Here is a 23,913-nt window from a genome sequence, read left to right on the forward strand (position 1 = left end):
AACAGCTCTTGAATACTCCTTCAAAACAGCAGACCATCAAAGAAGAATTCACCAAACTCACACCATATGACATTGGATACGTGTTACGAGTTGCCAAGTCATATTTTTTCTTTCAACATTTCAGATTATAGAAAAATAGTGGCGCAAAAAATACCAAATGTCTTATTAAAAAACATGCTAGACTAACACTTGTCCGGCACGAAAATTGAGATGTGCCTGTCTTGAAAATGCGAGTTGACCCGATTGCCAAGCAATGCAGTACGTATGGCGCATCAAATACAAAATAAAAAAAACACAACAACTATAACACACGTCTCATTATTACTGACTGTTACTGTTTGTGGCGTTTCAACTTGCAGGTCCCATCGACATGGGAAATTGTTCCTCACAGGTAAAAAAAAAAAAAAAGTCAGTTTACGTTGATTCTTTCTTTCACCAATGAATATGATATACTGTTGACGTTGGCTGCTGTAATGTACAGGTAGTAGGAGAACATATACAGCCGCCGGGCATTGGTGAGCATATATCAGTCAGGCAGCATTCTGTTTGTGCACTTCTCTGCCCTGTCAATTTGAAATAATGTCCTGTAATAAATAGATGGGTTATTTAAAAACAAAAAAGTCAGATTAATTGAGAAAATAATCAACAGATTAATCGATTAAAATAATCCTTAGTTGAAGCCCTAATTGGGATATTATTAATAATGTAGGCAAACTACTGCAATACTTTTGTATTGAATGCTACTCGGCCACCGCTAAAAAATTCAGTTCAGGTTTTACGTGAAACTAATTGTTTCATGAAATAATGGCAATAACAAGCTATAATGTCACACACACACACTCAAATTATATTTTGGTTGGTGTTTTTCTACCTTATCTCGACATAAAGCAATTGCCTCACTCACTAAATCCCACACACATGCCGGACGCTGTTTTGCATGATGCCAACAAGCTTATCAAAAGTAATTAACGGAACCATGTCTTGCTCACAGAAACAACCTCTGGGGGAGCTGCAGATTAAACCACTGAATTTTCAATCACTATTTGCTGCACGGCCAATACAGTATATAGTTGGTTTATACCTGTATGTGTCACATCAGTTCAGTTGTTTTTTTGCTCTTTGATCGACATGACCATGACAGGATGCGTTTGTACAGACACTTTTGTACTTTGTCAACAGTAAACTACCAACCGTCACATTGTGTGACCTCACATTTCAAAATAGTGTTAGTAAGGTTCTAAATTAACATCTGCCAAATGTAGGTTAAAAATCATTTTGGTGGGTACTGATAAAAACCTTCTTGCCAGTTTGGCCGGTGATGCATAAGGCAATTGTGCCAGTCAGATATACTGTATAGTAATTTCTTGGATTATTCAATTGTTTTGTGATTTATTCATTTAACTTAAATTTTGGGGTTAAAATATATAACCCAAAAAGGTGGGTGAGTTTGCTTTTGACATTAATTTGTTTTTTTGACTGACCTGTCATAAAAAAAAACATTTCCACACAGAAACAATCATCTTTTAATTAAAAACCATGCTGAGTTAATCTTTCTCAAATGATATGCAAGGCACTTAAATGATTAACTTATTTCTGCATTTCAAGTTACGGAAAATATGGTTTCGTTGCATGGCAGCTCTTGCAGCATTTGCAAGACGTCTGTACATAGGTTACATTTGTTTTCCCTTAAATTTTACACATCCCACTCCATCTCACTTAAATCTGATGTTTTGTTTATTTTTATTTCACAGTGTTTCCAAAAATATTGCAACTAGGCATCTTGGAGGGTTGAACATGGCAGCTAAAGTCTCATCTGACTTAAATTTGAGTAAATAAAAGTTCAATTGTGTTTAATAAATAAGACCTATATTGATTCCTTGATGTATCATCCACCCACATTATTTTGTATTAAATCTTGTTTTTTATTAAAATGAGAATTACCTCAATTTCGAAACAATAGCTTTCAACAAAGCATTTGATGTAGAAAGACTGTTGAAAGCAAACAAACTTTCTAAATGTGAGTGTTTCTGGCAGGAAAAGAAAGAGGTTTAGGCAGTGAGTAAGCGAATAAACAGTGAATTCAATAAAACACAAGGAATTACCTCACAAAGAAATAGTCAATCGCGAGTTGATCATTTGAGCCACAAAACCAAAGCTCTACACACATAAATGTGAAAAATTTCGAGCATGGTTGCAAGTGCAACACTTTGACCAATAAATACAACTGATCATCATTAGGCTAAATCACTATCATTTATGCCTTCACCAAGTTTCAGCACAATTCATCCTATACAGTGTGAGATTTTGTGAAAGTTGGCCCGGATCCAACTGCCAAACACTGTGTGCATATTTTGCAAGTGTAGAAATAAAAAAGGACATACCGATTCCTTCATTGTTGGAGTGCAGTAATTCCATGAGTGGTGCTGATGCGCCCTCCGCATCGATGAGTTCCGCAGACTGTTTGTCCAGAGCCAATTCACACAAAACTCCTGCAGCTACTCGTTTCACATTCTCCACGTATGAGTACAGCAGCTGGACACACAACACACTTTTGCCACTTAAGAATTTCGGACATACAAATATCTTTTGAGAAGAACGGCTTCTGCATATTTGTGTGGTGTGATACAAGTGCAAATTTGCTAAAAACTCACAAATCTGCAAGTTTATAAAGTGGCAAATTTGCGAGAAAAAAACTCAGAAACGTACGAGAAATGCGTAGCTATAGTCTAATTTGAGGATTCGTTGGTGATTATTGGGACACTGTTTATAAAATGAAAAGGCAGGATGGAGACAGATTTATTCTTAAATAAAAGTTTACTACGGCAGCTAGTGCGACAACACTTCCTGATCCCCTATCAGCTGACTAACACTAACCAATCAGAAGCTAGCATAATTTAGGTAAATGCAAGTGAATGACGGAGAGCAGCAGATTCGACACATCAACTTAGCTACTTGTACAAAAAAAAAAAAGCAAAACGTATAAATGTCTGAATAATTATTCTGGAAACATAAATGTATAAATAAATAAACATTTTAACAAATGAATTTATATGCTTGATCCTCCGGGTGTGGACCATCGCGAAGCGAGGCGTCTTTGTCACTGGCCGTACTCAATCTCTGGTTAATCTCTGCTTAAGCAATTGCTATCTCCTTATTTAAAAACCCGATCGAAAAGTATTGGCACAAACATCCGAATAATACGCTACGTGTATTTCTTCTAACTTTCTGAGTTGTTTTTCTTGCAAATCTGCCACTTTATAGTTGCAAATTTGCCGCTATAAATTGACAAATTTGCCACTTAATAAAGTGGCAAATTTGTGAGTTTTTTTTCTCTGAATATTGCCCCCACCCTCTAAAAAATATAGATTTATATGTGGCCCTAATACGCCGTCGTATTAGACATAGAGTGACTGTCTACTCTAGTAAGTGTCATTCTTGCCGCATTCCAATTCCTTGCAGAATACTCCTTCAACATCATGTCTTTTACATTTCAAAACGTCACAGCCAGAAGAAATTTTACTGCTTTTAATCATATCAAACCTAATCCTGATTATATTCCAGGAATGAAGATGAAAGTATTATCAGCATCCTAGCACGCAGCAGAGGGAGGAAAGGCTGTGTGTGAAATAAAAATAGACTTCCTTCTTCCTAGCTTATCTGCCGTTTATGAATTTTATTGTGTTCTTAGTCGCGAATCAGAGTGTACCTGCACAAATAGTGGTATGGTCTGCATGCTGGCAATCTCTCCTCTGTTAATAGGATCTCTGGCCAGAATGTGAAGTGCACCTGTGCAGCCCTCTACAATCTCCTCCATACGGACACCATCCTATTAAAATATTCAGAAAAGCAGAATGTAGCAAAGACAGAAATGAACATGGTTATCCAACATATGCTGTATGTAATATCTTGTAGTGTGTGTGGGATCTTCACACCTGATATGTCTGTTGCGAAGAGGAAGCATGCCTCTGTGTGTCCTGGTGAGCTTTTAACAGTAGGTTTACCAATCGTGGGATAGTCCCCGCATCCCTCAGGGGTGCTTGATTAACTGGGCATAGCGCAAGGTTCCGGATGAGGCCAACAGTAGCCTGGTTAAATTAGTCAAATCATAGCAGACAAAAAAACAATCTTAAATACACTCAGACTAATGTAACACACAAACAGATTTAAAGGGGAAGTCAACCTTAACCATTTCTTGTCAATAATATGTTATATGTGACCTCAATAGTCTAAACATGTAATTCTGATTAATATTACATTTTTGGAATATAAATTATGCAGCAAAATCCAGACGTTTTTATCCATCTAAGGGGGCGGCCATTTTGTCACCTGCTGTCGACTGAAGATGACAACGTTGCTCAGGACTCAGGCAACAACCAATCACAGCTCACCTGTTTTCTGAAGCTGAGCTGTGATTGGTTGTTAAATGAGACCTGAGCAACTGTAATGTTATTTTTTACTTGACAACAAGTGGCAAAATGGCCGCCTTCTGATATTGATAAAACTGCTGGGTTTTGCTGCTGAACTCATATTCCACTAACGCAATATTAACCAGAATACCCGTATTTAGACTAGTGTAGTGGGGCTGCATAGAACATAAGGTCCACTTCAACTCTGGAAATATGTAGACCTTTGGAACTTATGAAATCAAGTATACAGTATCTGATGTTTTGCCTGAAGAGAAGCCAGATGGGATTTAGGGCAGAGACATCAAAGACTTGTCACAACAAGATGCTCCAGGCTCTATGTATGTCAGCTGTAAGGGTAGTTTTACATCTGGGGAGTCCATATGGCAGTGCCACTTGCTTATTAGAAAAGTGCTAAACTCATCCACTCAACTCTTGTATATTTAACAAGGATGTGATGCACCGTATCCAAGGTAGCCTTAGTGATGATAAGCAAACACACACTTGAGGGTGAATATGGGGAATCTTGCAGTGTTCAGGACAGGCAATTTTGGCTGGTAATGGGTTCTTCTTCAGCAGACCAAACAGTATTCAAGTGGCGAAGTTTCACAGGTTTATTTACACTTGAATTAGTATTTGGGATGGAATCAGTCACACTACATACAGTGTATGTGAGACTACAACATGGAAGTGTTACGTACCCCTTCCTCCTCGTTGCGTGTGAGCAATTGTCCCAAAGAGCACTTCCTGTACCTGTTTACTTGAGTATTTAATTTAAGTACACATGTAATTTTCAGTTACTGCTGTAATTTGATGGATAGTTGCCCTCTTTAGAATCTCAGTATGAGTGACGCACGAGCGTCCAAACTATTGTTTTGCTCGGTTTTATAATCAGGGCTGAAGCAGTTATGGGGGAGCCAGCTAAGTTGCTCATTGTAAAATATTTTTGTAAATTAAAAAATTAATTGGCATGTTTGTGCTAAAATATTCTAGAATACTGGAAATAACAATAAACAAAAACAACAAGAACAACAACAAACTTTAAAGGGGAAGTCATCCCAATTTTTTTTGTTATAATACTATGTTCTATGCAGCTCCATGATTCTAAACACAATATATTTTTTAAATTAATATTGTGTTTGTGAAATATAAATTGAGCACCAAAATCTATCCATCTCAGGGGGCGGCACAGTTGCTCAGGGCTGAGGTAATGACCAATCACAGTCAGGTTGTGAGCTCCCAAACTCCAAAAACAGACCCATGGCCAGTCCCTGTATGCAGAGTATGCACAGTGCGTCGGGAGCCCCAGTTTATGCATCGCAACATAATCAAGCACACACATTAAATATAATAATAAATGTACGTTGCACTTGGTACCTAGGCAACAAAAACACTGAGCACTCGAATAAAAAAAAAAATTCAAGATATATATGTTGCTTGTATTCAATGTAGATTTGATCATACTAAAACTTGCACCAAAATGCTCATGCTAAATTCCAGTATTGGTAAAAGAAAATCACAGTTAATTTGCCAAATTTCTCAACCCTCATCCTGTTTGAGGACACATTTTTCTTCTTCTTCTTCATTCAAAGCTTATTGACTCCTCAGTGACGAGGACTGCTTAAGTGGCTAAACGTTTTGCCACACACACTCAGTCAGCATCCAAGAGCAGGAATAAAGGCTGGATTTTTCAGGATTTTGACATGTTTATTTTCACTTTACAGGGACTTTAATGAACCACTAGTAAAGCTTTCATTTTTCATTCATTTTAGACAGATTAAATGAGCTAAAATCCTGATGCTGTCATGTAAATTTCTCAACACTCCTTCCCTCCTAATCCTCTAAAAAAACTCCCCCAAAAACACAAAAAAACCACAAAAAACATGAATCCCTCATGTACTCAGAGTGCACATCTGTCCAGGGACACAGCATGCTGGCAAATGCTGGCAAAGCATGATGGGAAATGGGTGTTATGATGTTCTTGTTCTTGTCTGTGGCCACTTCTCAAACGTAATAGCTATTTGTATGCATGTTTTTAATACGTCTCAAAGGATACGCCTCGGTGCAAATGTCACATTGATCCCTCGATTTATATATTTGACAGCTAAACTGTGCGTTATTTCCATTTCCTTTCCTTTCCTATTTACAGCCGGACAGTAGTGCAGTGGTCCTTTTCTCACCTTTATAACAGGCCAGTAGTGTGGCTGTCCCAGCAGCTTGACAACAGCAGGGACTCCATAGTGCAGTCGCACAGCATTCTGGGCCAGCTCAGCATCGTGGTGGCGAGATGTGAGGTGACGCAAGGCGCAAACTGCCGGCTCTGCAACATCTTCTTTTTCTCCAGCACGCAGTACAGCGTGGATCAGTGCCTCTACCCCACCAAACTGAGTGACAAGCGTCTGAAGTGAAGCAAGTAAAAAAATAAAATAAAATAAAAAGGTTAACAGATAAGCGAGCACAACGGCAGTACATACCATCAATGCCATAATTTCTACCAATACAATGTGCAGTTAGCTACTGTAGCTAGTTATCATACTCCAAAATGCATCTTCTGAATGCCACAATTTAGAACAGCTTGGTCCCGTTATTTAAAGGGGACGTAAAGTCAAAAAATGTATTTACAATAATATGTTTGAGCTAGAACATACTGTAAAGAAATTTCTGACTGAACTTCACCTTTAAATTCCCAAGTGTTAAATAGTTTATGTTATTCAAGCTACAATAATCTTTTAGGACAAAAAGCTAGCAAAAAGTTTAGCTAAAATAAGCCCGCTAGTGCTACCCACCCATTGGTCAAGAGTTTCACCAGTTGGCTTGCGACCCAGCTGATGGCTAGCGCCTCTCATCATGGCATGGAACCCACCAGAGGATTTTAGGGGACATATTTCCACAGCTCAAACATATAGTAATGTGTAGGCATAAAGCTGTGTGGTATTTGATTGATATCTAATAACAGTTTACAGGGACTTCAAATGGATCAAAACTAAAAATACTAAAAATAACCCTAACCCTAACAGACATACAAAGAAGTGATGTATAACTGTTGTTTTAGTCAACAAGGTGTATGACATCTCAAAATACGTGTTATGGTGTCTTTCTTTTGAGGAAATTACTTTTCATTTGTAATGAAATCAGTAATGAACAAATGCAACCTGTTTTCTGTACCAAAGTGTTTTCATTTACATTGCTACCTTGTTGCGTGAGTTGTTACAAGTGAGGTTGGACAAGATGCCTGTTGCGCAGGTCAGCATATTGACATCATCTGAACCCAACTGGGTGACTAATATCTGCAGTAGACCATCTAAACCTTCCTAGAGAGAAAGATAGTGAGAGAACAGTTGAGAGAGAGAAGTTCAAAAAATGTATCATTACAGCAAGCTCAGCTGCAGCAGAGTCTGCACAAGACAAATATACTGACTGGAGCTATGACTGAGTGATCATTAGGTTCTTGGTCGCCTCCCTGCCCTCTCAAGGAAAGACTTCTGAAAGTTCCCAACGTATTGCATTTATGGATAACGGAAGACACTGTCCTCAGTGGGTTCTTTAAACCATCAGACATGTTTCTATACCCTTTTTTAAACTCTTTCACTGCCAGACATTTTCAGAAACGGGATGTCGCCAGTGCCAGCTGATTTAAGCATTTTGACTGATCTTTCAAGGTCCACAGAAAATGTTGTGTTTGGACTATGGAAACACACATACTACCAAATGAAAAATTTAACTCTCATCTTTCATCAGAAAAAAAGTTTGTTTCTACCTTATTCCGTTCTTCAGTAATCAACAATAGAAAATGGTTAGTTTCACCGAAATGCTCTGTTTTGAAACAAAAAGCGGAGAAAAAGAGCTTTTTGTGAAACGATGTTATTTCATGCACTCTTGTGAATTGTACACTTCTTTTTGTCCATGAATGATGCCACAAACACCTAAATAGTGCTTTACTTCTGTAATACACCACCACCAACAATGAATAAGAGTTTTTAGATTGCAAAATACGTTTATTTCCATTCAACAGTGTAACAATTTGACAAAACAATTTCGCAAACTATTTACAAATGTGTGCAACTGTGGTACTATTTACAATTATGTGGATGTTTCAAATACAGTTTTTCTTTTTGTAACACTGCCCTGCGTGCAAGGAGACGGAGCAGGATTTGCACAACAGATACGTTTCACTTCGATTGTCCGTTTCGCGTGCAGACGTTACACTTTCTTGACGGCCTTTTTTTCCGGGGAATAGCAAGTAGCAGACTACCCACTACTCCGATGAATATGCATTGGACTCGGGGCACTCTTCGTCGTCCGATTGAACGTCCGCCTGAGCGTCCGCCTGAGCGTGCTCGGTTGTGCTCCGCGTTTTCCGGTGTTAGCATCGCTAGCCCGTGAACCTTTATGACGTCGTCATAGCCGCCGCGTCAGCGCTTCCAACTTCGGCGTCAACCTCGGAGTCACCATCATCATCATCGATGATCTTTAGCGTTGGTCGATGCCTTTCGTCTTTGAAAAAAATTCTCAAGTGTGAGCTGCTTGCAACCGGTTGCCATTGTTCGCTTCTTCAGCCATCTAGCTCCGCCTCACGTCTTCTCCTGCCGCGTCAATGCTTCCAACCTCGCAGTCACCATCATCATCATCGATGATGATCATCGTCGTCATCAATGTGCTCTAGCGTTGGTCGATGCTTTTCGTCTTTGAAAAAAACTGCTCGAGCGTGAGCTGCTTGCAACCGGTCGCCATGTTCTCTTCCCTTCCCCAGCCATTGTCCCCTCTAGCTCCGCCTCACGTCTTCTACTGGCGCCTACCCAATCTTGTCAAAAGAGAGTCATCGCTGCCATCTAGGGGCCAAAAATAGTCATTAGGCTAACTAGATCTGCTTGAAACTTTCACCACACCGGTTTCAAAAAATAATAATAAAAAAATTGGATGACGTCTTTTAACGTCATTGGCAGCCCTCCGTAGGTTTTTACTTGACGTCTTTTAACGTCCATGGCAGTGAAAGAGTTAAACACCCTGGTTTTTTAAATACTCAAGCAAGGCCACGGGTCTTATCGTGCTTCGCCTGTCCACCTCATTACACATTTTTTTGTATTTTTGCATCAGCATTTTGCTGACATGGCTAAATCCACTAAGAATGCACTGCTCTAGCACCTTAACTTGCTCTTCATTTGTACCCGCAATTTGTGCCCTCTTAAGTGTTAACGTCATATTAATAAAGGTTATTGCTTCGGACTGTGGTGTGAAAGGGACAGTCAGAAAACAGTTTGTGGACATGAGTTTTCCTCATTAACCCTATAAAGCTAAACTTTTTATATTAATTAAATACAAGACATTTTGAGCCCTCTATTTCATGAGTATCTGGGCAACTCCAGAGTGGAAGAGAGTCCAGCCCCTCTCGAGAGGATTGGTGCAAGAACCCAACCCCTGCCTTTAGCTGCCACCCAACTCACTGCGCACCTGACCCCTTTGGCCCCTCCCACAGGTGGTGAGCCCATGGGATGGAGGGCCCGCGTTGCCATTTCAGGCTGTGCCCGGCCGGGCCCCTACTCATTGCCCCCCAGCTAGGCGCCTGTACGTTGGGGTTTACCTCGGTAAACGAGAGGGTAGCCTCCTTTCGCCTTCGGGTGGGGGGACGGGTCCTAACTGTTGGTGCTTATGCACCGAACAGCAGCTCAGAGTACCCACCCTTTCTGGAGTCCTTGGAGGGTGTGCTGGAGAGCGCTCCCCCTGGGGACTCCCTCGTTCTGCTGGGGGACTTCAACGCTCACATGGGTAATGACAGTGAGACCTGGAGGGGCTTGATTGGGAGGAAAGGCCCCCACGATCAGAACCCGAGCGGTGTTTTGTTATTGGACTTCTGTGCTCGCCACGGACTGACCATAACAAACACCATGTTCAAACACAAGGGTGTCCAAATGTGTACTTGGCACTAGGACACCATAGGCCGCAGTTCAATGATCGACTTTGTAGTCATGTCATCGGATTTGCGGCCGCATATGTTGGACACTCGGGTTAAGAAAGGGGCGAAGCTGTCAACTGATCACCACCTGGTTGTGTGTTGGCTCCGATGGCGGGGTAGGATGCTGGTCCGACCGGGCAGACCCAAACATATTGTGAGGGTCTGCTGGGAACGTCTGGCAGAATCCCCTGTCAGAAAGAGTTTCAACACCCACCTCTGGCAGAACTTCTCCCTTATCCCGAGGGACGCGGGGGACATTGAGTCCAAGTGGACCAAGTTCCGCGCTTCCATTGTTGAGACGGCCAATCGGAGCTGTGGCCGTAAAGTGGTTGGTGCCTGTCGTGGCGACAATCCTCGTAAGGGATGCTGTCAAGCTGAAGAGTCCTATTGGGTCTTTTTGGCCTGTGGGACTCCGGAGGATGCTGACAGGTACCGGCTACCCAGCAGAATGCAGCTTCGGCGGTCGCTGAGGCAAAAACTCGGACATGGGAGGAGTTCGGTGAGGCCATGGAAAACGACTTCCGGATGGCTTCAAAGAAATTCTGGTCCACCATCCGGCGTCTCAGGAGAGGAAAACAGTGCGCCATTAACTCTGTGTATAGTGGAGATGGGGTGCTGCTGACCTTGACTCGGGACGTTGTGAATCGGTGGGGAAAATACTTCGAAGACCTCCTCAATCCCACCGACACGTCTTCCTTTGAGGAAGCAGGGTCTGGGTACTCTGAGGTGGGCTCCCCTATCTCTTGGGTCGAAGTCAGTGAGGTGGTTGGAAAGCTCCTCGGTGGCAGGGCCCCGGGGGTGGATTAGATCCTTCCGGAGTTCCTAAGGGCTGTGGATGTTGTGGGGCTTTCATGGTTGACACGCCTCTACAACTTTGGTCTCCCTTTTTAAGAAGGGGGACTGGAGGGTGTGTTTAAACTATAGAGGGATCACACTCATCAGCCTCCCTGGTAAGGTCTATTCAGTCGAATCTTGGATTCAGGAGGAGCAGTGTGGTTTTCGTCACGGCCGTGGAACAGTGGACTAGCTCTGCACTCTCTGCAGGGTCCTCGAGGGTGCATGGGAGTTCGCCCAACCAGTCCACATGTGCTTTGTGGAGAAGGCGTTTGACCGTGTCCCTCGGGGAGTCCTCTGGGGGGTGCTTCGGGAGTACGGGGTACCGAGCCCCCTGATACGGGCTGTTCGGTCCCTGTAAGACCGATGTCAGAGTTTGGTCCGCATTACCGGCAGTAAGTTGAATTTGTTTCTAGTGAGTGTTGGACTCAGCCAAGGTTGCCCTTTGTCACCGATTCTGTTCATAACTTGAGGTCCGGTTTGGTGACCTCAACATTCCATCTCTGCTTTTTGCAGATGATGTGGTGCTGTTGGCTTCTTCAAGCCATGATCTCCAACTCTCACTGGAGTGGTTCGCGGCCGAGTGTGAAGCGGTTGGGATAAAAATCAGCACCTCCAAATCCAAAACCATGGTCCTCAGTCGGAAAAGGGTGGAGTGCCCTCTCCAGGTCGGGAATGAGATCCTGCCTCAAGTGGAGGAGTTCAAGTATCTTGGGGTCTTGTTCACGAGTGAGGGTAGGTTGGAGCAGGAGATTGACAGGCGGATCGGTGCAGCGTCTGCAGTGATGTGGACTCTGTCTCGGTCCGTTGTGGTAAAAAAGGAGCTGAGCCGAAAGGCAAGGCTCTCGATTTACCGGTCAATCTACGTTCCTACCTTCACCTATGGTCACGAGCTGTGGGTTGTGTCGAGCCGCTACTCCTCCGCATTGAGAGGAACCAGTTGAGGTGGCTCGGGCATCTGGTTCGGATGCCTCTTGGACGCCTCCCTGGAGAGTTGTTCCGGGCATGTCCCACCGGCGGGAGGCGCCGGGGACGACCCAGGACACGCTGGAGAGACTATGTCTCTCGGCTGGCCTGCGAACGCCTTGGTATCCCGACGGAGGAGCTGGCTGAAGTGCCTGGGGAGAGGGATGTCTGGGCTAAACCTGCTGCTCCCGCGACCTGACCCGGATAAGCGGTAGATGATGGATGGATGGATATTTCATGAGTAGAATATTTTTTTCCATTAAAACCCTGATGTATATGATCTGACACATGCATTCCACAGGTATCACCCAGCTGATGGCTTTTCCAGCGACCTTGCAAGATTGCCCCAATTAAGAAAGGAGAGACACCTATACTTATTAATAGTGGGAAATGTTCTTTCTGATTTTGGGAAATACTAATATGTTTGATATGTGTGTTTATTATGATGTATATATTTTTTAAATGCACAGATTTAAAGCATTGTGACCGGATGTATCAAATATGACACAAATCAAAAGTCTTATGTGGAAGTTGATTTTCAAAATTTTTGTTTGTTTGTTCAAAAGGACCAATAAATACTGTACTTACAAAGAATCAGAATTTTCTCTCATATATTTCATGGTTCAGGCTTTATAACGGTTAGGCGGCATTAAGCTGTAGTGAACTGAGAGGAATATGACGTAATTCATTCATTCAATGTTCATAAAATACAAAATATTGATGCGATCATTTTAATATTTTCAGAAATTGATGCGGGCATATGTTGAGATGTGCACGTCACGTGGATTTTCATATAAGCTTTATAAACGGAGTGTTAATGCATCACTTGTGAATGATGATGCCCGGGCTGACCAGCATTCGCGTATTGTGTTATGGCGTGCAGGGGTTTATGGGCCCAAATGCAGGAAGCAGTGAGGGAGGCCAGGTGTGCTCACAAAAAAATGTTTAATTAACTTAACTAGGCTTACTATCAAAAACAAAGTAAAAAATAAAACAGATACAAAGAAACAAACACAACAGACTAAACTCACGTAAACACACAGACAAGACTACTAACCAGGATTAGGTGCGACAGCAAACAAAGAACAAAGGAACGATCCAGCAATGTGCTGGTGTGCTGTGAAGCCTTAAAACAAGGACTTGATTTCAATTGCCCTCAGGTGAGCACCTCCCTGCTCAACTGGGCCACCTAAGGACAACTAGCATATTGCCGGGAAAACTAAACTGAGAAAAACACATTACCAAGACAGAACATGACATATTGTACGTCAACAAGCTCTGAAATGTTTTTGGAACTATGTTTCCATCTGCTTTAGGAGCTGAGACATCAATTATTTAGTAGGCATTAACAATGTTGTTGAATTTCCAGGAAAACTTCAGGTTTTCGGGAGTGATTTTACAGTCACCCATAGCTTTTAAAGGCATGTTTTGCCAGGCGCTTTAGGCCTTAATGGGTTAAATAAGCGCAGTCCGTAAAGAAATTCACCGTCTGCTCGTGCTTTGTAAATGAGACGTTTTAGTTGCATTTTTAACAGTTAGCGCTGCGCAAAAGCCACACAAACCTTTAGAGGATTTGGCCCATAGTCTTTGTTTGTCTGTATTAACTTTTGCTCACATTGTCATAGTTCCTTTGTTTATCAAAATTATTGTTAATTTGCTTCGATTTGTATCCGTTCAATGAGCTCAATTTTGATATCTATGGAAAAAAGTGGCAGTGTCATTAACACAATTTTGTTTCATTAGTTGTGGTAGAACTAATACCGTTGAAATCTTAGAAGTTGAGCCATACATACTTGTTTGGTTGCAGCATCTGACAGGTTGCGAAGCGTCCATAGACAGTTCTGAATCAGACGTTGACTGGACCCTGTGAGATGCTGACCCAAAGCTTGCATACCACCTGCAGACAGATGTAAATATAGATTGACACAACATTGTCTGCATCACCTGTCATTATTTTCCATTACTGTTTAGTGCTTTATTTTTACCAGCTTCTACTATGGCGGGCTTGTTGCTGGGACACACAGATAGTACTTTGAGTACTCGACTGGTGGTCCATAGCAGCTTCTCGTAGTTGTAGTTCCTCATGATGAACACCAAACCCTCTGGGCCTCCGTTGGCGAGTATGATTAGCTATGAATACCAGGAAGCACAAGGTCAGTAATTAATTACTGATAGTTAAAAATAAATTTCAACATCCACACCTAACCATATTCACCTTGCTCTCTTGGTTGCCGTAAGACAGGAGCTGGAGACAGTCTGTAGTAATTGCGAGGAACTTGGGATTGCTCTTTTTCAGTAATGGCACCATCCTCTGAAGGCCATCAGCAAGACGCACTGCCATCTTGGCTCCCTCTTGATGCAACAGAAGGTTGTGAAGGGTGGTTATGGCGTAAAATAAAACTGACTCCACAGGTGAACTGTGAAAAAAAAATGGCATAGGATGGCAATAGAAATGTTATTCAAGATTTTATTTCAGGACCACTAAGCAATCAAATGGCACCACGCCCAAAAATATTGGGATCGTCTGATCACGAGATTTTTTTGTCATTTTTTTTATTGAAGTTGTATTTACGTTTGTCTTTTTGCTTTGAATACACCAATTACAGTACTTCTATACGAGGAGCAATGATCCTCGAGGCTTTTCAGGTTCCTCCATCCTAACTCTGTTTTACAAAACAGAGTTGCTTGAATTAGATTTATGCGCTTCAACCCTTCTAAACTTGCTATCACAAAAAAATCTGTCCAGAATGACTCTGCACCACAAAACCAGCAATGTCGATACAAAAAGTGGGATAGTAGCACTTGAACCTTTTTAAACACTGAAAGAGAATAAAAACAAATTACACATTTGACCATGTTTGAAGAGAACACTTTTGACTGTTCAACAGCTTTATAAGAAATTAAGAGAAATGTAGTTATAAATGTTTTGTTCTATTTTAAATTTTCTCTAAAATGGTCTATAAATAGAGCGATTTTGACAAATTAAATGAGTATATCTTTAATAATAGCTTTCAGGGCATCATTATGGCTATATAAGTGATAAAGTGGGGAAATTATACCAACATATACAGTAGATGTGGCATCAAGTAGGTTCAAGTCAGCTAATGTACTCAAAAAAGACAATTAAGATGGTTTGTCATTTCATATTTGAAGATCTTGGATGAAAACTTCAAGCAGTCAGCAGCAAAACTGACTATGGGTCACCGCTTTGTCTTTCAACATGATAATGACCCAACCTATATGTCGCTCCTGGTGAAGGACCACCTCCAGAGGGCAAAAGTGAATGTTACTGAATAGCCTGGACAATGCCCCAACTTGCATCATGTCGAGAATCTTTGGGGAGAATTGAAGACCAAGGTCCATGGCAGAAGACTGTTAAATCTGTTAGTTTTACCCCTAGCCGTTATTGTGACCATTTTTTTGGCTTTTTGTTGGTTCTGACCAAGCCATTTCAAAATAAAATACTGCCCACGGGTTAAGAGGTTTTCCAAAGTGCTCAGCCCATTCAAACATTCAAAACAATGTTTAGAGAAAGAGAAGGGCGTTTATAAATTAAGAGGCTTGTGGCTTATATTAATAAGAGCTGGCTAGAGAAGGTGCAGATCTACATGCTTGTGACTTTTAATCAGTCTGTCCATTATGATTGTCAAGTCTTTTTGAGGCATATTGAAATATCAAGGGTGCAGTCATGTGTTCAATTCAACTTGTCATTACCAAGTGTTGTACCTCCAGTTCCTCATTGTATGTCATCATGAGTTGAATGATTCAAGTAGAATTGAAGAACAAGTGACCAAACGGAGGAGTTTTTGCATAGTTAAAATTATGTTGGTTCAACTTAATTACACTTGTAGAATACAAAACAAATCATGTTCTCTATACTAAATGGCTAAATTGGAATAACTTAAAAGATACAAATGGTTACCTCAATTTATTTAGTTGGTACCGCACTATTTTTTTTACAGTATATAATCAAATAGAGTAGTATCACAGAATGAAAATTAAGTTGGTTCAATTTAATTAAGGTTCTAGAGTGCAAAACAAATTAGGTTGTTTTTACTAAAGTAATCTTTTACACAATGGCGGCTGAGTTGAAAGAACTTGAAAAGATGCATGCAAATTGTTACCTCCATTTTTCAAGTTGAGCCATTTTTGCAGTTTTTAGAATGTGGTTTGTATGCTAGTTGCGTGTAAAACCAATACAATACGTCGTGGAAATGAAGCGTTGCATTGTAGAAATAGCAGAAATGCTAGGATGTTCAGAATTGTCAATACGCACTAGGAGGGCATTTTACGATGTAGGCCTACAAGACATGACGTTTTGTCTTCCTGTTTAAAATAAACTCAAACTCAAACTCCACACGATATGAACTACATTTGTTTGGATGTAATAAACCTTTAAAATACAGAAGAACATGTCCACTAATTTGTGAGAAATGGATCAGTAGCATGTGTGTTATTACTTTCAAATATGAACCTTTTGTCAGCCAGTTAAAATCATTCTACCTCAGCATGCGGACAAGAGCTGGTATCCCTCCGGACTTAAATATGGCCTGCAGTCCCTCACTCTGGTGTGACAGGCTGTGGAGGATGCTTGCAGTGCAGCGAGCAGTCTCCATGTCAGCTGCCGTTGTCATGGCACGAACCACGGCTCCAACCATGGTCGGAGACTGCACCAGCACCCGACGACTGGCCTCCTTACGAGTGAGCTGGTTGACAATCATGGCTGCCTTGTTCACCACTACCTAGTTAACAGAGCAAGATCGTTTCAAGGGATAATTGTGAAAGAAAAAGACAACGTAACAAAGTACCGGATCATCATCTGCAAGGAGCTTGGTGAGCTCCGGCACTGCTCTTGTGGCCAGCTCGGCATCATCCTGGTAATTTATCAGGTGAACTATGGCTGTCTTGAGTAACTGTGAGGGTTCGGACAGTCTTTGCACATTGCTCTGTTGTGTGGGATCTGCTTGAACAGGTATGGCTGCCTCTCCCTCCACCAGTGTCTCTGGAAACATGGCTGCCCTGACGCGCTGCGCCCGGGTTAATGAGTACTGAGCATCTAAATCTGTGGAGGAAAATTGAGACAGAGACCAGATGAATACACACTATCCATATAGGAGAGAAATGCCCTATGTTGAATAATGCTGTTGCAGCATAGTTTTTCTGAGACCAATAAAGCCATATATGGATCCAAAAAATTGAGGAACAGTCTCCCGACAGCCATGACTTGTTGGTACTTCAAACCACAAAATGAGTTCTAGATGCGGTACTTTTAAGCACTCCAAAAAAAATAGAGTTTGACGGTGGGATGCAGTTTCAGTCAATGCAAGAGATTAACTAATCCATGAATCATTTATCCTCCACTTAATTGTGGTTACGTCACGGGGGCAGCAGTTTAGGGAAGCCCAGACATCAATTTCCCACCATATGCATCTAATGCATGTTATAGTGTTGGGTGGATCAATACTAAAATATCAATACAGGTAGTCCTCAATTTACGAACACAATGGTTTGTAAGTCAAATTTGTTTGTAAATTGAATCACATAAAATTTTGTTTCCAAATTAAATTTTATCAAATTATATTTTTTGAATAAAATAATACAAATATGTAAAAAAGTAAACAAATAAAATTATATACCTTATATATACTTTCTTTACAGTAAATCAATTAAATAAATAAAAAAATACATTAAATGACATCATCCATCCATCCATTATCTGAACCACTCTTGCTCAGTAAATAAAAAATGTTCACAGTACAATGCAATAAAAAATGCTTACTGTACATAGATGGTGGAGGAGTTATTGCTTTGAGTTCATGTGAGGCTGCTGAAGTGGAAGGCATTATGTATTGAGTGTAACAGTCTCAGGAAAGTATGTTGTCCGACTGTCCATGAATTGTGATTAGTGCATATGACGAGCCAAGATTGCGACCGCAGATTGAATAGATTTTGAAGCTGGAGAAAAATTTTACGTTTTGCTTCTACGATGATACAGAAGACGACGAGGGCTGCTTTTCGTGAATATCCTCCAGGAGAACCTCTGAAATGTATTCACAGTGTGGCGGCAATATTAAGTGCGTGCGCCGTGGCCATTGGACCGTGGCTCCAGGCTGTGCCATTCACCGCCGGACAGAGAGGTAGTTGAAATGCGCAAATGTCGCAATGCTGCTCGGCGGGGTTGTGGCAGAGAGGGGAACTACAGTACAGTACTGTACCGTAATGTATGATGTGGCGCGTTAAATATTAACGTATAAACTTACTTGCAAAATACAGTTTTTAAGGACATCAGTCAGCCTTTGTTTGCATCTGCGAATGTTCATAACTCGGATGTTCGTAACTACAGGACTACCTGTACTGTGATACCATGCAGCTTTCATCAATACTGACATCAGGATACTGGATAAACTATATGGTAAACGCACGGGCGGATTTAAGAATTTTGGGGCCCCAGGAAAAGGTAAGCATGGGCCCTTTTGAATAAAAAGACAGATACATATATTTTAAATAGGGATGTTCAATATCGCTTTTTTTCAGACCGATACAGATACTCAACTGTTGAGTAGTCGCAGATACTGATACCAGATGCCGATACCATTAGAACATAAAGATTCCCTCCCAAAAAAAGACAGATCATTTTAAAGACAGCTCTATAAATCCAAATGTAGTACTTTTCCTTAAAAATGCACAACATAATTTTGAAATTCTCACAACACATCCCTCTCTCATTCTGAAACAAACACGCACAACACAGTATAGGGCTTCTTATTCAGTGTTATACTCAAACGCTTAGCATCAATGAGTACACCCCTTTGAAAAATAACACTTTGTATAATATGTCAATGAACACAAAAACTATTTCCAAAATGATGACAAGACTAAATTTATATTACATCTGTTTGACTTATAATATGAAAGTAAGGTTAATATTATAAATTAGAGAACAAAGTTTTCAGATTTACACAAATAAGGGTTTTGCAAAAAAGTGTACACCCCACAGAACATCTTTTCAAATAAAAATTTTAGACTACAAGCCTTTACAGGTGAGTCTCATTATTTATTACATAGGTGTCAAGCAGACAGTTTATTATAAATGGGTGTTACTTAAAAAAAAACACTTTTCCATTTGTTTTTGTATTCATTGAGATATTGTTTAAAATGTTACTTTTCAAAGGGGGTGTACTCGTTTACGCTGAGCACTGTACATTATGTTGCTGGTTACATATTCCAAACCCTTCCTGCTCAGCGAAAATCCTATACCCCCAAAATGATGATTTAATGCTTAAATTGAAAGAATATTGCTTTGCAGGGTGACTTATTAGGACAAAAATAAAAAAATAAATGAGAAAAAAAGATTCAATGCAGGGGAAATGTCACCAGCTGAACAGTTACTCAAAGATCGACATTCTGGAAGTCAAGTGTCAAAATATGGAGAAGGAAAAGGCTGCTTTGAAAGAAAAGGTACTGGAAGTTGAACGATACAAACGTCGTTGAAATCTACGGTTGTCTGGCCTTAAAGAAGAAGGCGGTGAAAACATCAGGGAGAAGATCGAGGAGCTTCTGATGAAGATTTTTCCGCAGTGGGCTGACAACATCGGGAATGTGGTCGACGCCGTAAACCGCATCGGGAGGAAGGAGGGCGGCCGCAGACGCCAGGTCATTATGCAATTTGTGAGACAAGTGCATCGAGACAAAGTGTGGAAATCTACGAAGGACTCAGAAACCTGCAGGGAGCGAGAAGTCCGCTTTGTCTAGGACTTCATCAAGGAAGATGCGGGGGGAGTGTTGCGTACCCGTCGGCTTTTGGGTGTTGTGTTCCGAGTGGGCCGAGCCGCGCGGCCCGCCCCGAACTAAAGGTTGAGTGGACGGTGGGGCGAAGGGGAGGCCGAACGACCTCCCCGACATCCCGGGGGTCGCGGCCGGAGCTGGGGGCCGTGGTGGGGTTGGTGGCCAGAGCCACCCCCTTGTCCCCATATCTCCGCGCAGCGAACCCCCAAATCCTCAGCCGCGCCCCTCGGCCTGGTCAAAGGTGGTCTCTCGGTAATGATCCTTCCGCAGGTTCACCTACGGAAACCTTGTTACGACTTTTACTTCCTCTAGATAGTCAAGTTTGATCGTCTTCTCGGCACGCCGCCGGCCCCGGCGGGGCCCATCCGAGGACCTCACTAAGCCATCCAATAGGTATTAGCGACGGGCGGTGTGTACAAAGGGCAGTGACTTAATCAACGCGGGCTTATGACCCGCGCTTACTGGGAATTCCTCGTTGGTGGGAAATAATTGCAGTCCCCAGTCCCTATCACGAGCGGGGTTCAGGGGGTTACCCGCGCCTCTCGGCGCAGGGCAGGGGATACGCGCCGATCCGCTCAGTATGGCGCGCGTGCAGCCCCGGACAGCTAAGGGCATCACAGACCTGGGCAAATGTGGTCAGGGAGGCCGCCCCATAGCACCCCTATATCGGATATGACAGGCGAGAGCCCCCCCCCCCCCCCCCCCTGCTGAGGCTCCAGAGGTGGCACTTTGAAAATATTTTGAAGATTGGCTAACTTAGAAAATATTTGAGAACCAGCCAGGAGCTACTCTGGCCAAAAATAAAACTGGCTAGATCACAGAATAAGGTAGTTTACTACAAAGGCCACAATGCAATTATTGATGGCCGCATAGTTACAGTTTAAAGGTGAGACACAACCTTTAAATAGTTCTAATTGTTTAATTTCTGATTTGTTCCAAATGAATGGTTGTGATGTTATGTTCAATAAATATACAAAAGCTACTTTAAAGAAGGCAAATGCTCACTTAGTTTTTAGGGACCAACTTTGGGTATCGTTTAATTCTTAGAGTAAGTTTACTTACCTTTTCTCTTTTTGGGTGATTTTTATGTGTGTGAATAAATATGCGGTTTAAGTGCAATTTGAGACTGTTAACAATACTAGGTCTAAGGGATAGTGTCAAAAGGAAGGCTTTATTTCTATATTGCAAAAGCAAACTTGCACAATGCATTATACTTTAGGAAACTCATTCAAACGAAACAGATGAAACATTTTGGGCAACAATATAATATTTTCACATGGAACATTAAGATCAGCTGGTGTAGAAATTCTACTCAACAACTGTCAGGGGGAAGATAATTACTACAAAATCCGAATAAATGTAAATGGTCACTGGATTCTGACAGTACTTAAAATGGATGATTCCATTTTAATCCTGGGAAATATTTATGGTCACTGCAGTATAGCGCAAAATAGAAATCTCCTCTCTGAAATAAAAGAAATGCTATTTCAACTCAAAATAAAATATGTATCAGAAAACATTACTTTAGGAGGAGATTGGAATATGGTTAAAGATGACTGGCTCGACAGACACCCCAGCAGATATAATTCTACACATCTTAATTCCATGTTATCTGACTAGTGTGAATCCTTAAATCTAACAGATTTATGGGACATACACATTCAGATAAGAGGCAATATTATTGGTTCAAACCAGTTGGTTCAGCAAAATCTATCTTGATTACTGGTTAGTTAGTGATGCCATACTTAATCAAGTCTCAAACTGTGAAATACTACCAGCACCTCTCACTGATCACTTTTGTGTGACGTTAGAGGTGACACTTCTCGCACAAACCTCAAAAGAAATGGATACTGGAAATGTAACTCTACATTATTGCGTCATAATGATTTTTGTCAAGGTACGATACGGTACGATACGATACGATATACTTTTATTTTCCCCGTGGGGAACTTTTTCCTGGACTCCGTCCAGCTGCAGTTTACAGTAAAGAGAAAACAACAGAATAGAAAGAGATCAAATTAAAATTAAATAAATAAGAAGTGCAGCAATAAGTAGAAGACTTCCCAGAAGTCTTCACAGGAGTATACATGTGTAGAGAAGTAAATTGCACACACCCATATACACACACACATATACACACTTCTATATATATATATATATATACACACAAATGAGTATGTACACAACATTGCACCATATATATATATATATATATATATATATATATATATATATATATATATATATATCTTATTGCATATATATAATCTTATTGCACTGAGTTAATGTCGGTTGTTAAGCAAGGTATTGATAACCTTATACGAAATGTTCTTGAAGATGAATCTTTGGTATCATTTACCCAAAAATGGGAATTTTTGAAGTACAAAATCCGCCAATATTCCATCACTTATAGTAAACACTTAAAAAAGAAAAATTGTATGGAAGAGGAAGAGGGTTATTAAAGACATACTTTCAATTACCCTGCACTCTACAATATCCAATAATGAACATGTCAGACTTTTGCACTTACAAGAAAGGTTGGATAAAATATATGAAAGGAAAGCTCGAGGAACCTATACATATAAGAACACACGCAAAGTGGATGGAGGATGGTGAAAAGAATACTACTTACTTTTGCAGATTAGAAAAAAACAAGACAAGAACGAAAAGTAATAACATCCTTATTGAATAATGGAGAGGAGTGCTCTAATCTATTGCAAAGGAAATTGCCATATTCTATCAAATCTTATACAACTCATCCTACTCATCTCCAAAGGCAGAGAGCCTTTTTAAACATATTAAACAACATATTCCACAAATTGATCAAGACTTTAAAGATGATTGTGAAAGAGACGTAGAACTAACTGAACTTGACAAGGCAATTAAATGTCTTAAAATAGACTGTTCTCCAGGCACAGATGGTTTAACTGGTAATTTTTACAAAAATTTTTGGGATTCACTTCGGAATCTACTCTTTCATATTTTTAAAAAGACAATAAATAATTTAACTTTACCAACAAGCATGAAACAGGTATATCATCACTCTAATCCCTAAATCGGCCAAATATACTAAACTAATAGAAAACTAGCCCCATTACACTTTTAAATAATGACTATAAACTGCTAGCATACATATACACTAACAGACTTAAAAACAATTTAAATACTATTATTAGTGAATCACAATCAGGCTTTGTAAACAAAAGATCAATACATAAAAACATCAGATTAGTAAAAGATCTCCTAGACTACAAGGACGAAATAGAAGACCAGGCATTCATCCTTTTCCTTGACTTTCAAAAGGCTTTTGATAAATTGGAACACATATTTATTTTTGAAGTACTGCGTGTATAAGGATTTGGACCAAAATCTTGTATGATAATTGACACCTTTTATACAGATACTACAAGCACTGTGATACTCCCAACCGGTGCCACACCACATTTTTTTCTGTAAATAGGGGGGTGAAACAAGGATGCAATATTTCACCTTTCCTATTTATAATGGCGGTTGAAATTTTGGCCATTATGTTAAAAATTCATAAATGGAAAAATTTACCATTTTTAATGAACAACTTGTGATTAGTCAACTCGCAGACGACACAACAATTTTCCTTAAGAATATGGAACAAATTCCAGAAGCACTAAAACAAGTTGACACCTTCTCTAAAGCATCTGGTTTGACACTTAATCACACTAAATGTGAACTCATGGCAATACATGATTGCAACCTCACAGAAACATATAGTATCCCAATTAAATCTTGTGTAAAATACCTGCTGCAAGTAAATTATTAAATATCCAAACAAAAAATAATCAATGTAAACTCAAATAGAATTCTTGGCTACATCCATTTTTGGAAGAACATATCTAACTAAAATGGAATCTTTAGCAAGTTGCATTTATCCAGCATATTGTATGGCTATACCAGCCAAATCAATAAAAGCAATAAACCAAATAAATTAAATTTTTATTT

The 23,913-nt window shown here is 40.6% G+C and overlaps 1 protein-coding gene across 4 annotated transcripts in view; it reads right to left on the minus strand.

Moving 5' to 3' along the window:
• LOC144043711 (junction plakoglobin a-like) overlaps positions 1-23,913 on the minus strand; it is a 145,398-nt gene that overhangs the window by 9,298 nt on the left and 112,187 nt on the right. For 3 of the 4 annotated variants that reach the window (XM_077557621.1, XM_077557624.1, XM_077557623.1), the window contains 10 exons: positions 16,962-17,215; positions 16,657-16,895; positions 14,369-14,570; positions 14,139-14,283; positions 13,947-14,050; positions 7,595-7,714; positions 6,584-6,802; positions 3,933-4,085; positions 3,707-3,826; positions 2,382-2,532 (listed from right to left, as the gene is read on the minus strand). In XM_077557621.1, the coding sequence (XP_077413747.1) occupies positions 2,382-2,532; positions 3,707-3,826; positions 3,933-4,085; positions 6,584-6,802; positions 7,595-7,714; positions 13,947-14,050; positions 14,139-14,283; positions 14,369-14,570; positions 16,657-16,895; positions 16,962-17,215 (1,707 nt within the window). The remainder of the gene's footprint in view (positions 1-2,381; positions 2,533-3,706; positions 3,827-3,932; positions 4,086-6,583; positions 6,803-7,594; positions 7,715-13,946; positions 14,051-14,138; positions 14,284-14,368; positions 14,571-16,656; positions 16,896-16,961; positions 17,216-23,913) is intronic. The other variant, XM_077557622.1, reaches the window with a different exon arrangement.

Source organism: Vanacampus margaritifer, chromosome 2, assembly GCF_051991255.1.
Source record: "Vanacampus margaritifer isolate UIUO_Vmar chromosome 2, RoL_Vmar_1.0, whole genome shotgun sequence".
NCBI lineage: Eukaryota > Metazoa > Chordata > Actinopteri > Syngnathiformes > Syngnathidae > Vanacampus > Vanacampus margaritifer.